Genomic DNA, 13,577 nt, shown 5'->3' with positions numbered 1-13,577 from the left:
AACCACCACCATCAGCTGAGGCAGGGACCCAGGCCCGAGTCACCAGGAACTGGCGGTGGGCAGTGAAGGAATATTCCGGGTCAGAGGGCCGAGAGTGACCAGACAGGGGTCTGGCCCTAGGTGATGACACAGGGCACCTGGGCCAGATGGAGCACAGCTGGCCCACGGACCCTGAGACCTGCACACGGGGTCCTCTGGAATGCGCTCAGGCACTAAACCCACCCAGGGAACCTGGAGTCCACCGTCAACCTAGAATGTTCTGTATTTGACTGGAATGCCCCTAGTCACGTGAACCTGTTCATAACCACCAGAGGGACCTCCTTATCCTGGGCCTCCTGGTGGTCGGGGGGGAAGGAAGACAAGTTGCTGCGTGTAGCGGACGGGCTGAGGACCCGAAACGCCCGCCCCATCTGAAGGTCCCAGGGCCCCCCTCCTGCTCACTCCCCCAGGACCCTGTGTGTGTACTAAGTGCCAGTGTGCCGACTGCAGCCGGAGGGGACACTGCTTGCCTTGTAGAGACTGTCCGTCATCAAAATAAAACATCAGCAGAAAGAACCTGTCAATCCAGAGGTGCCCAGTGGCCCGCCAGCTCTGGGCGTTGCTGCTTTCTCTGCTGACGCCTCCCTACCATGGAAGGGCCTCAGGGTGTTCGCAGAGAGCGAAGAGGAGGTGCCATGGGGGAAGCTGACCAGGCTGCAAACTCCAAGCGGGGGCTGGCAGGTAAGGACGGCAGCAGGGAACCTGCCGGCACGGTGAGCAGCTGCCAATGTTCTGGGCTGGTTTTGCTCTGAACGTGCGCTTCAGAAAGGGCCGGGCGGGGAACACTTAAGGGTTTGGGGCCATTCCACCCAGGTTGTGGGAGAGCAGCTGCAGACAGCAGGGAAATGAATGAATGACCATGTGCCGATGAACCTTTTATACACACAGTAAATGGGGAGGACCACCTACTGTGTGGACTCCAACTACATAAAAGGCCTGGAGCAGGCAAGCCACAGAGGCAGAGTGGTTCAGTGGCTGCCAGGGGCTGCGGGTGGTCGGGGCCATGGGGTACTGGGTATGGGGTTTCTGTTTGGAGAGATGAAATGGTCTGGGATTAGAGTGGTGGTGGCTAAAGCCCACGGGCCTGTGCACTTTACACGAGTGACCTTTCTGGTAAGTCAGTGATTTATCAATATGGCTGCTAAAGACAGACAAAAAAATAACTGGCGGGCCACATGGGTGGCCTGGTTTGCAACCCTGAACCCAAGGGCCACGGCGCCCCCACTAGGCCAAGGAGTGTCCCTACTTCTAAGGCGGAGGTCAGCATCTTCACCACATACAGGAAAATGGAATGCCTTCACGCTACATTCGAGCATGCACACACACCACTTGAGATTCGGAATACAGTAGTCTCCCCTTGTCCACAGGGGGTATATTTCAAGAACCCCAGTGGATGCTTGAAACCATGGATGGTATGAACCCTGGATATGGTATCTTTTCCTTCATAGGCAGACCTCGCTTTATTGTGCCTCATAGACCCTGCACTTTTTACAAACTGAAGGCGTGCCAACCTTGTGTGGAGCAAGTCTATAGGCAACATTTTTCCAAAAACATCTGCTCACTTCATGTCTCTGTGTCACCTTTGGTAATTCTCAAATATTTCAAACTTCTTCATCACCATTATATTTGTTAAGGTGTCTGTGATCAGTGATCTTTGATGTTACAATAATTATTTGGGGGCACTGTGAACCACGCCCATATAAGACAGTGAGCTAACTGGTAAATACGTGTTCTGCCTCACTGACCAGCCTCCTCCAGTCTCTCTCCCTCTCCTTGGGCCTCCCTATTCCCTGAGACACAACACTGAAATCAGGACAGTCAATAACCCTGCAAAGGCCTCTAAGTGTCCTTCACCGAATGAGTCGTGCATCTTTTGCCCTAAATCAAAAGCTAGAGATGACCGAGCTCGGGGCAGATGGTGCGCCACAAGCGGAGACAGGCCGCTTGCCCCACTGAGCCGAGCAAAGTTCTTGAAGGAGATGAAACTGCTGCTCCCGGGAACACACGGATGATGAGAGAGCAAAACAGCCGCGTTGCTGACATGGAGGAAGTGTGAGTGGTCTGGACAGAAGATCAAACCAGCCACAACAGTCCTTAAGCCAACGCCTGACCCCGAGCAAGGGCCTGACTCTCTTCAATTCCACGAAGGCTGAGAGGTGAGGAAGCTGCAGAAGGAAGCCTGACGCCAGCAGAGGTTGGCTCCTGAGGTTTAAGGAAAGAAGCCGTCTCCGTGACAGAGGAGCCAAGGTGAACAGCAGGTGCTGATGGAGAGGCTGCAGCTCAGATCACTAACGAAGGTGCCGAGCTCAACGACAGCCTCTCGGTGTAGATGAAAGCAGCCCTCTACTGGAAGAGGCCATCTAGGACTTTCACAGCTGCAGAGGAGGCGTCAATGCCTGGCTTCAAAGCCTCAAAGGACAGGCTGACTCCCTCGTGAGCGGCTAAGGCAGCTGGTGAATGCTCACTGACCATTCTGAAGATCCCAGGGCCCTTGATAATTATGCTCGGTCCGCTCTGCCTGTGCTCTATAGACGGAACAGCAAAGCCTGGATGGCAGCACATCTGGTTACAGCGTGGTTCACTGAGTATTTTAAGCCACTGTTGAGACCGACTGCTCAGGACAGAGGACTGCTCACTGACAGTGCACCCGGTCACGCAGGAGCTCTGATGGAGACCAGCAGTGAGAGTCATGCTGTTTCCATGCCTGCAGCCCATGGATCCAGGGGTCATTCTGACTCTGAAGTCTAATCATTGACAAATTACATTTCGTAAGACTCTAGCTGCCACAGACAGTGATTCCCCCCATGGTCTGGGCAAAGTAAACCGGAACCTTCTGGGAAGGATTCACCATGCCCGGTGCCACTAAGAACACTCGGTTCGTGGGAAGAGGTCGAATACAACACTGACGGGAGTTGGCAAGCAGTGGATTCCGACCCTCATGGGTGACTTTGAGGGGTTCAGGCCCTCAGTGGACGTCACTGCAGATGGGGTGGCAGGAGCAGGGGACCTAGAGGTGGAGCCAGAAGCTGCAGCTGACTTGCTGCCTCTGGCGCTGACACCAAGGGGCGAGGGGCTGCTGCTTAGGGATGTGCAAAGGGAGTGCTTTCTGGAGACGGAGCGGCTCCTGGTGAGGACGCCGACAAGACCTGAATGGCAGCACAGCACTCAGGACATCACCTAAACGCGGCTGATAAAGCAGCGGCAGGGTCTGAGACGACTGACTCCAGCTCTGAAAGAAGCTCTCCTGAGGGTGAAATGCTATCAAACATCAGCACAGCTCCAGAGAAATCGCTCCTGAAGAGAGTCGACTGATGCATGAAACGTCCCTGTTGTCTTACTTGAAGAAACTGCCACGGCCACCCCAGCCTGCAGTCACCACCACCCTGATCAGTCAGCAGCCATCAACATGGAGGCAAAACTCTCCACCAGCTAAAAGGTCACGACTCGCCTTAAGCTCAGGTGATGGGGAACATTTATAATAACACAGTGTTTTTAATTAAGGTATATACATTGTTTTTTCAGACTTGATGCTATTGAACATTTAAAGACTACTGTTGAGTGTAAACCTAACTTGTATATGCTCTGGGAAACCAAAAAATCCCTGTGACTTGCTGTACTGTGATACTCACTCAGTGGTGGTGCTCTGGGGCTGAGCCCGCCATACCCAAGGGGGCTTGCACACACACGTGTGCGACAGAGCTCAACTCATAAATCAGGCACAGCAAGACATTATCAACAACATTAGTAACAGAAGAGCACAAGCACAACAAAACACTGTAATCAAAGTCACATGAACCTGGTCTCTCTCCCCAAAGCATCTTACTATAAGCACGCATCCTCATCGTGGCGTGAGAGGATGAGACGCCTGTGTGGCACGGGGAAGTGAGGCGTACAAGGTGGGCGCGGTGACGGACTGTCAGGCTACACGTATATCAGGAGGGGTAGGAGCATCTGCTTCCAGACCGTGGCCGACCACGGGCAACCGAGACCACGGGTAAAGGCGGGCCACTGCACAGCTTCCTTCTCAAGACCTGCCATGCACTCTCTGAATTCTACACAAGTTAGTCTCAAGAGAGAAAAGAGATGTCTAGAGTGTAACAAAGAGTTGTATGCATTAATCCAAAACATACGTTCATTAATTTCTAAGCCCATAGTCATTTCACAATTCCAGCTTCACCTCTTTATCTTTTCACCTCCAAAGAAAAACACCCTGTTCCCCATGTGCCTCTCACCGCCTGTCTGCAGATGGCATCCACAGGTGCTCCCAGGGTTCATCGTGAGCTCAGGAGATACCTGGCCTCTGGCCCATCCATATTCCTTCCCAGCTGCTCCCACTGACTACATATTTATAAACAGATGTTCTGAGAGTCCTCAAATATTTCCCAATCTGGGACATTCTTGGAATTCAAATCCCCCAGAACTTTCAGTCTTTTCTCCAAGTGGGTTTCACGTTGTACAAAAATCATCTTTATTTTTAATTACAGCTAGAACCACTGTGACTACTTTTATTCACCCTTCTTATGCTCATAAGAAGGAAAGGGCAGTTGCTCCCCACTTTATGAGAACCTGAGACACAGAAGCAAACCAGTGGGCCCCAGGCAGCCCAGCCAGAGGGGCTGCACAGCAGACGCGGGCGGTTCCTGACCTGGACCACCAGCGGCTTCCGCAGGTGCCGGTTCCGCAACTTCCGGGGCTTTGGCAGGAAGAAGTCCGACTGCATCTGGAAGGAAGAGAGGGGCCCTGAGCCGCAGGAGGCCTTCTCCACGAGCGTGCGGCCCTGGGCGCGGGGCGGCGGGGCCTGCGCTTACGCTGATGGAGTTCAGATGCTGGCGGAAAGTCAGTTCTGTGTCTTTGCTGGGAGAGAAGAGCTTCCCGAGCCGGCTGTTGGGCGGTAGGGTTGTCGGGACAGCAAAAAGGCCACCGTCTGAGTCGCTGCTTCCGGTGCTGGAGGGACCCGCCACCAGGAGGGGCTTCGAAGGGTTTCCCAAACCTAGAGGAGGAGAGAGAGTGGACATGGAGGTTACCCAGCATCGCTGCAGCGTGAACACAACCAGAAGGGAATGCTAGAATCTTTTCAGCCTTTACCTTAGTCCCACAGAAACCTCCTTTTTTATCTCCCTGAAATTCTAGTTTCCCTGTGTGCAGACCACAGCTCTCCCACACAGAATGAAGGCACTTTACTGCTCAGGTCCTCAGGGGACGGGTGGACACACCTTCAAAGACTTTGCAGGGCTACAAGAACCTTCCAGATCACCTGGTATAGACGAGAGGTCAGCAAACTTTCTATGTAAAGGGCCAGATAAAAATGTCAGCTTTGCAGACCTTATGGCTCTGCTGAACTCAGCCTTACAGCTGTAGCACAAAACGGCCACAGATGTGTGATCCAGTGATGTGGCCACGTGCCAATAAATGCACTCTGACAAGCAGGCCATGGGCTGTAATTCATGGCTCCCAGAGAGACAGGGCAGGAAGGATTTGTTTAGGAACTAAGGTTTCAGGACGCTGCTGTTTCCATGATTGTAGCTGCTGCTCTGAGGTGCCCTCAAACTGCGGCAGGGAGGCCTTTACTGTCCACCTGCAAATCTGTGAGACTGAACTGACTCTCAGGTTGACAGCAACCAGGTCCCTGACAGAGCCGCCTCTAGCATCGTGGGGGCACTGGTCTAGAAGCACCCTCGTGCCAGAGGTGGATGTCATAGCGGACAGAGAACTAGGAAATCTGAGAAACAGAATGGAAGGTGGGAGATTAGACTCTACCAGCTGGCCTCACCACCGGTGAACACATCTTGCTCTGTAAGGACAACCGGATGGCAGTGGCTGCTGCCCTCCCTGTAGCCCATAGGGAGGAAACAGGGTGGAGGTGAGAGGGGGGAGTCAGTGGGAACACGGCAGGGGGCCTCCTGACCCCACAGCAGCCTGTTCTCTCCTGGTAACAGAGCAACCATGAGGTGCCTGGTAGACACACTTCTGCCAGCAGTGAGCAGGCAGGCTATTTGCAAGAGTCAGTCAGAGGAAACGTAAGGCCAGGAAGTAATCCCAGGGGACCACTAACACACCAGGACACAGGTCTGTGCAGCTGGAGGCAGTGCCTGCAGTTCGGGGCAGCTGTCTAGGTCAGGGCAAGAACGAGGCAGGCCTGCTCCTGGTCTGGGGCACCAGCAACACCACCCACTGCCAGCACAGGCATCAAGAATAATGGGCAGCTGTGGTGCTGTGGCAGGAGCATCGCCTCCAGGGGCCCCTGCAGCCCCGCCATCCCCGTCCTGGCAGGGCAGAGCTGCAGGACGCGGCTGGGAGAGGATGGCACCCACACGTGTCTGCACAGACTCCACCCAGGTCTCATGAGGCAGGGCCCAGAGAGTGTGCACAGGTCCTATTTTACCTTTAAGATTCATGCAGAATTCATGATTCCAGCCATGAAAATCTTATTATAAAATTAGTAAGCAAGTTAACTTGATGCCTCAGGGAAATGGGGCATGTTTGCCCTGGGGTTTTATGTACTAAGTAATCCCACTGGGGACCCTGCATTTAGTTACTCTCTAGACACAACCGGGGCAAAGGGACACCATGGACTGACAGGTGAGCCACTGTTCTTCCTTCCAGGACTGGTGTTAAACTGCTGGGGAATCCCTCAACTGAAGGTTCGTTATTCTATTATTTTATTTTATTTTTAAACTAGACACAAAGGAAAACAGTCTTTAAGATTTAGAAAGGACCAACCCTTCTGAGGCTTTAAGCCACTGGCAGCACATCACGGAGGCCCCTGCTGGTCATACAAAGCAAGACACAAGTGACCGGCCACCCGGTGTTTCCCAACAGCTGCCTCCTGTGGGAGCCGGGCCCCTGCACGTATTCCCGGGAGGAGGGGGAGATCTCTGCACACTCATCCCATCTGCAGACCATGGCCGACGGAGTGGGGCTGGGCCCCAGAGACCCCCACGCGCTCACCTCCAACGCAGCCACCAGTGCCCAGCAGGGCCCAGCATGGCCAGCTGGGGGGCACAGGCACTGCGGGGCTCACCTGAGGGGCATGGCACTGCGCCGGGCGGGAAGGCCTTGCTGCCGCGGAGGGCAGACTGGCTCCGAGGGCAGCGAGGGCTCCGGGAGCTGACGGCCGCCACCTTGCCTGGGGGGCTCGCGGACTGCTCCTCCTGGGGGGGCCTCACGGAGGGGGTGGAACTGGCGTGTACTTCTGGGGCCTGGGACAGAAGGGCCGAGACAACAGCCGGGCTCAGCATGGGAACAGGGCTCTAGGACCGGTGCCCAGAGCAGGAGGCACGGGAAGTCCCTGAGTTCAGAGAGACAGAAAAGGGCTCCAGGGTCACATCTGCATGATGGCAAAGGGTGGCATCCCTGGGGCCACCTGGCAGAGCGCAGGCTGTGAAACGACCAGTCAGGTAGGCGCTCGGAAACACCACCCTCCCCTGCTGACCGCCTTCGCTGCCTGTGGCTGACACGGATGGGCAGTCCCACGGCAGAGGGCACCCCTGGCAGGACACCTGCTGGCCATCAAGAGCCCTTGGGCTGCCAGCAGGGATGCTGCATGGCAAGCAACAGCGACTGGCCTTCGTAAGGAGCGTGCCTCAGGATTGCAGTGGCCCCTTCCATTGTGAGTCAGAGGAAGGAAATGCAAACTTAATTTCTAGAATTAACCCAACCACAGCCCAAGATCTGTCTCTGGAGTCAGAACCCCAATCTCAGTGGTTTCCTAAGTCCCTGCCTGAGGCCACGAGTCCTGGGGTCTGTGCCGCAGGGACACCCTCCCCAGGCTTTTCTCAGTCTGGTGCCCTCCCCAACTCCATCCTCGCCGGTCCCTGTACCTCCCATGACCCTTCAACTCCATCCTGACCCACCTTCTCCCTCTCACAGGAACCCCTGCCTCTGCCCCCATGCAACCACCCAGCTGAGCACCAGCCGGCCCCAGGCCAGGACCCGACTCTCCCGGGCTTGGCTCCAGCTGCATGGCCGCATCCCCCTCTGCCCGGCAGAGTCCAGCAGCAGGAAACTGGCAGGACCAGGAAGCCCAACCCCCGTGAACGGTCTCCAGTCTCCACCTGGGGCCTCTATCCAGTGGTTCTCCCATCTGAGCTGCACCAGAATTCCCAGGGTGGGGGGTCTGTGGGGCACCAAGAACCTGCATCTCATCCTGAGTTCCCAGGTGGCATGGCAGCTGCTGGCCAGACACCTCAGTCTGGAAGCCACAACTCTGAGCACCCCTTTGTTTTCTGCCCCCCATCCCCCTCCAGAGGTCAGGGCCTGCACCTCAGCCCTGTCCCAGAACTCCTACGATGCGAGTTGCCTACAGCCTTCTCAGAAGCTGGCCTAGCCCGGCCTTCTTAACTAGGGCCCTGGGTTCATGATCCCAAAGCCTCTTCTCCTGACCCCTCCAGAAGCACATCGGAAAAAGGTTTTTAAACTCATCATTTGTCAGGTCACCCCAGCACTGCCTATGCCTGCCCACAGTCCTCTGTATACCACTGCGTCCAGAGGCCGCCACCCTGGCCTCTGCAGCCCTCGCCAGTCCCCAGCCACATCTGCGAGAGCCACCTCTCTCACGTGCCACCTGCTCACTCCCTGCGGGCTCTGCTGAGCACTGTTCCGGGCCAGCACCCAGGGAGGCCGACGGAGGAGCCCAGCCCAGGCATGGCGCATAGCCCGCGGTGATGGGTGCATTTGGCACTTGGTCTCAATGGAATCACACAGGAATCAGCCTCAGGGTCCCCAGGGCCCCGCAGTTCCGGCCCGCCTCCACCCTACTCCTTCAAGAACACCACATTCCAGTCCCTCAGCTGGGCCTCGTGAACCTCCTTGCATCTGAACGCCACACACACGCCGCCACCTCAGGACCAACCAGCCTCAGCGCTCAGCTCTGCATGCCCAGGAGAGCTGGCGGCCCGCCCTCTGAGGTGCCTCTGGCCCCAGGTGTGGGCTCTGCTAACCGGCCTTCCCAGGTGGGGGCCGCGGGCTGCCGTGGTGACGACCTCCAGCTCAGCAGCCATCCACCCACCAAGGAGCCACATCCTGGATGCTGCCCACGGAGGTCTCCCTAGACATCCTTAGGGGTGCCCCCGCAGCCCCAGGGACCTGCACGTCCCCTCCCTCCATTGGGGCCACGCCACTGTGCGACCACACCGGCCGTCTTACAGCACAAACCCCACCCCGTTACTCCCTCTGCCGCGCCTGCACCCACACAGGTACTCAGGAAAGCCTGGTCCCGGCTCGGCTTCTGGCCAGTCTGCTACTCCACCCGTGTGCACAGCGCCCCCATCCGCAGGCTCAGGGCTCAGCAGAATCCCAGGAGCCTGGCTGGGTCCGGCCTGCTGGTCGCCTCGTCTGTGGCGCCATGTCTGGCCCCCGAGACAGCCTGTGCTGGGCAGGACTGCGGCCCCGCCCTGTACTGCTCCAGCTGAGGGCACCACGTGGGGCCGCTGGTCATCTGGGCTCCTGCCTTCTCCTACCCCACGGAGCCGCCATGGGGCTAGGCCTCCCCTGCTGGGACACAACTGTCCCACTGACCGCACGTACCAGCCTGGGGTTGACCTCGGTGGAGATGAGCTTCAGGAGGCAGTTGAGGAGGCGCTGCTTGTGCAAGGCAGTGGGGGGGGTGCCGGCGCAGGGACCCTGGGCCTGCCAGCCAGGGCCCTGGCCCTCGGGGCCCCACACGGCCAGCCAGTCATACTCCAGCTGCAGCTTGTGTGGTTTGCCCATCATGAGGTAGACTTCAGCCAACGTGAGGCTCTCGGAGGTCTGCAGGCTCCAGCCCTCCTCGCGGAACCGCTGGGCTAGCCGGCTGGCAGGGACATCCCTTGGGGGCTTGCTGGCAGGCGGTCCCTGAGGCATGCAGGGGTCTGAGGGGCTCACCTTGCCCCGGGGCTCCTCTGCAGGGGCATCTGCTGAGTCCTTCATGGAGGTGTCGGGCTGGGGCCCAGGGCTGGGCTGAGGCCCAGAGATGGGTGGGGTGTGGATGGGGGAGGGCGCCCCAGCCTGGGCGAGGTCAGCCGCCTCTGGGCTGCAGTGGCCCTGAGTCTCCGGGGAGGCGCACCCTGAGGACCGCAGGGGTGCACAGTGACACTGCTCGGGGACAATGAGGTCCTGGCAGGACTTCATGTAGCGGGGGAAGGGGTCAAGGAGGGACAGCTCCTCCTCCAGGTCCGGAGGCCGGCCACAGGCGCACGGCACAGTCCTGGGCTCTCCCGCAGGGCTGTCCCCGCCCTCTGCAGGAGCGGCCACAGGGCTCTTCTCAAGCTGTCCCCCGCCGTCCTGGAGCCCAGGGGGAGGCCCATCGGCAGTGTCCAGGCCGCGGAGGCTCAGGGCGGCCCCCTCCCCAGGGGCGCTTTCAGGGGAGCTCTCTCCAGAGCTCTGCGAAGCATCGGTGGAGGGAGGGAGCCGCCCCATTCCCCTGCCCTCGGCACTGCCCCGTGGACACTTCACCTGGCCTCTGGCCGTACCCTGGCCGCTCTGGATGCCCAGGATCTGGGCTGGAGGCAGTGTGTGGGCATCCTTGGCACCTTGCTTGCACCGGCCACCCTCCTGCCAGTGCACTGTGCAGAAGGCCTTGGAGTGCACCACGCGGGCCACCCCTGGGAGTGGGGTCAGCGTGCAGTTCTCCCCTGGAAACAGGTGCAGCGCCACCTTCTCCTGCAATGGCTCCACGAACGAGTCCTGCAGTGGCTGCTCCTCGAGCGTCTTCCGCTGAGCGCACTGTCAAGGAGCCCCGTGCAACACCCGCATGACCCAGACCCTTCCTTCTTCAGGCACTTCACACCCCACACATGCCCTCCTCACTGGGGACTGCGCAGGGCTGGGAGCCAGCCAAGGACACAGACAAGTCTGTGGCTATCCCTGGCCAATCCTCAATCTGCCATGCCCTGTGGGCCAGACGGCAGCCGCTGACGGCAGGGACGGCCGCCACTCCGGAGTCGTAACACTGAGGACGAGAGAGGGAGTTCATGTGCACGGCCCGCGAGGGTGAGGGGCTCTGGGTCCTAGTTCTACATCCCCTCATGGCACGGCTGCCACTCCCCATGGGGCCCACGGTAACCCCAGGACCGAAGAGCAGGACTTCATCCCAGGGAGCAGGTGCTCTAGTGGGAAAAAGATACAATTCGCACTTCGTGGAGTGCCCACTTCTGCTTCAAGAATTCGATGAGGCTGGAGACCTTTCGATGGAGCTCCACGATCATCCTGCAGAGAAAGGGCAGGCAGGGGAAGGGGGGCTGTCACCCCGGCCTTCCGACGCACCGAGGCCGCTGTGGTAGGACAGGGCCGTGGGGCCGAAGGGCAAAGAGGAGGGGCCCGTGCAGCCACACCCCTGCGAGGCCCCGACTCCTCATCTGAAAGGTGGAGCTCCGAGGTGACTGGAGACGCACGTGAAAGCAGCGACCACGCACCCTTCACAGAGCACGGTCCCGACCGGGACACAGGCCCGGGGCAGCCCAGCTCTGTGCGCGGGTAGCCCCTTCGAGGCTCGAGGAGGGTGGGTCTGGCCAGCCTTAACCGATCCCAAGGAAATGAAAATTACGTGTGGAAGGAATAAAGGGCTGACAGAGGCTGCGACATGGATGGACCGTGAAAACCCCACACTTGGTGTGAAGCTGGACAAAAAGGACCACGGCGCGTGTCCCATCCGGGCCACTCCACAGAGCAGAAAGGGGACTGGCGGCTGCAAGGGGCCCAGGGAGAGAAGGGGAGTGTTCAGTGGATGTGGGTTCCTTTCGGGGAAATGAAAACATTCTGCAACCAGCCAGAGGTGACGGCTGGAAGGCACCGGGAAGGGCCTCGACGCCTCTGTGCTGGACAACTTCAAATGGCTGATGCTTGACTGTGTGAGTTGGGTTTAACCTCCACCTAAAGAAACCATGTGAACGGAAAGCGGTCCGGCCCCATAGTGCTGCCCTGTGTCTAATCGGGGAGACAGTCAGGGAGGGACAGAAAGGGGCTTCAGGGGAAAGACTGCACAGCCTGTACATCCCGCTCTCGGCCTGAGAGCCCCTCCGCAGGCGCGCAGCTGCAGCTCAGCACGGTCAGGCCCCAAAAGCGCGAGGCCTTGGTGATGGGGCCCCATGCTCACGTCATGTCGGAGGATGCAAAGTACAGCGTCAGAGCTCTGGGTGAGCTCTGCTCAAGGCCCCTGCAGCAGTGTCCCTCGCGGCTGCCCCGCTAAATGCCCAGCCTCGTTACCTGAGCCTTGGGTTCTGGGCAAGGCTCTGCACACGGGCCCAGGCGTGGTTGTTCCGCGGCTGCAGCTCCACAGGGACTTTCAGGGGCAGACGCACTGGCTTCTGGTCCTCTTCGTCACTCAAGCCTGTGACAGGAAGGGGCAGGGGGAGCCGGCACAAACAGACTGTGACGCAGACCCAGAGCCCTTGGCCAGGCAGGTACAAGTCAGGGGGGCTCGGGGCCCTGCAAGGTCTGCACTCCATGGGGGAACCCCACGTGGCACTTTTAAGTGGCCAGAGCCATGGACTGGGCCGTGCTAGACGGCTCCATCTGAACACCGCTGTGGCATCTGAGCTGACCTGACTCATTGCATGGACACAGTGCTGCATGGACACGGCGCTGTAACAGGGAGCTTCCAGTCCAGAAGCTGCCATGGCAGGACCAGGTCACGCAAGCTCAGACACACAGCCAGCATGAAATGCTCCCGGCTCGGCCTGTCCACCGCTGAGCGGGGCAGGGTAGAATGCCTCCCCAGATCTGTGTGGGCCACAGAGCATGCTGGCACCACCCAGCCCACGTTTCACATACCATCTGGGTCACAGAGCTTCTTCAGGGCTCGGCACATGGGTGCTTTGATCCGCAGGTTTCTCCCTTTGTAACGGACTGTGGTGGCCCTGGAAAAGGGTTTTAAGGAGGAGCTGAGGCCTATGGATGAACAGTCACCCCCTGCCCAGTGCATGATGGAAGGGCCAGCGTGTCCAACACCCACAGACCCGGAGTGGAAGCAGGTCCTGGCTGGACAACCACCCTGGCCCCCAGAGCCCGTGCTCAGCCTGTGAGGCTCCCCTGGAGCTCCAGTGACGACGGGCCGACGTGCACAGCAGGGACAGCACAGTGACCCCAGACGTCCCACCGCTCTCCCGGCTGTGCTTCACAATGCGAAGAGGATGCCTGCCGCTTACAAGGGACGTGCCCTGCCCCTGAGCCTAGGGACCGGCTGCACCAGCGGCCACCCTGTCCCTGGACAGCCCGCTGCATGGCAGCCCATCGGATGCCGGACAGCACAGCCTCTTCTCTTCCTCTAGGCGGGGTCCCTGGAGAGGCCTCAGCCCACCCAAGTGAGCCTGGCTCCGAGTCAGTGAGGATCCCCTGTAAACCACACGGGGAGGGTGTGGGGAGCACAGGGCATACACAGCCAGCAGGCCTCGGGCGTTGCTTATGCTCCCCAAAACCAACCTGCAGGCAGGCCTGGGATCTGTGGGGCCTCCCTGATTTCCCTCAGCTGTAGGCGACACTACACCTGATTACTGCTATGGTAGTAATTCAGAAACTGTTAGAATTATAGAAGTTAAAGAAATACTGTGTAACTGGTAAAAAAA

General features: G+C 58.7%; 1 protein-coding gene across 4 annotated transcripts in view; it reads right to left on the bottom strand.

Annotated features, from left to right (window-relative positions):
* CRAMP1 (cramped chromatin regulator homolog 1) overlaps nt 1–13,577 on the bottom strand; it is a 52,377-nt gene that overhangs the window by 10,644 nt on the left and 28,156 nt on the right. For all 4 annotated transcript variants that reach the window (XM_036915902.2, XM_036915904.2, XM_036915903.2 and 1 more), the window contains 7 exons: nt 12,787–12,872; nt 12,220–12,343; nt 11,142–11,223; nt 9,565–10,731; nt 7,061–7,238; nt 4,848–5,029; nt 4,685–4,759 (listed from right to left, as the gene is read on the bottom strand). In XM_036915902.2, the coding sequence (XP_036771797.2) occupies nt 4,685–4,759; nt 4,848–5,029; nt 7,061–7,238; nt 9,565–10,731; nt 11,142–11,223; nt 12,220–12,343; nt 12,787–12,872 (1,894 nt within the window). The remainder of the gene's footprint in view (nt 1–4,684; nt 4,760–4,847; nt 5,030–7,060; nt 7,239–9,564; nt 10,732–11,141; nt 11,224–12,219; nt 12,344–12,786; nt 12,873–13,577) is intronic.

This window comes from Manis pentadactyla, chromosome 10 (assembly GCF_030020395.1).
Source record: "Manis pentadactyla isolate mManPen7 chromosome 10, mManPen7.hap1, whole genome shotgun sequence".
NCBI lineage: Eukaryota > Metazoa > Chordata > Mammalia > Pholidota > Manidae > Manis > Manis pentadactyla.
This window is presented reverse-complemented; position numbering and strand designations above follow the sequence as displayed.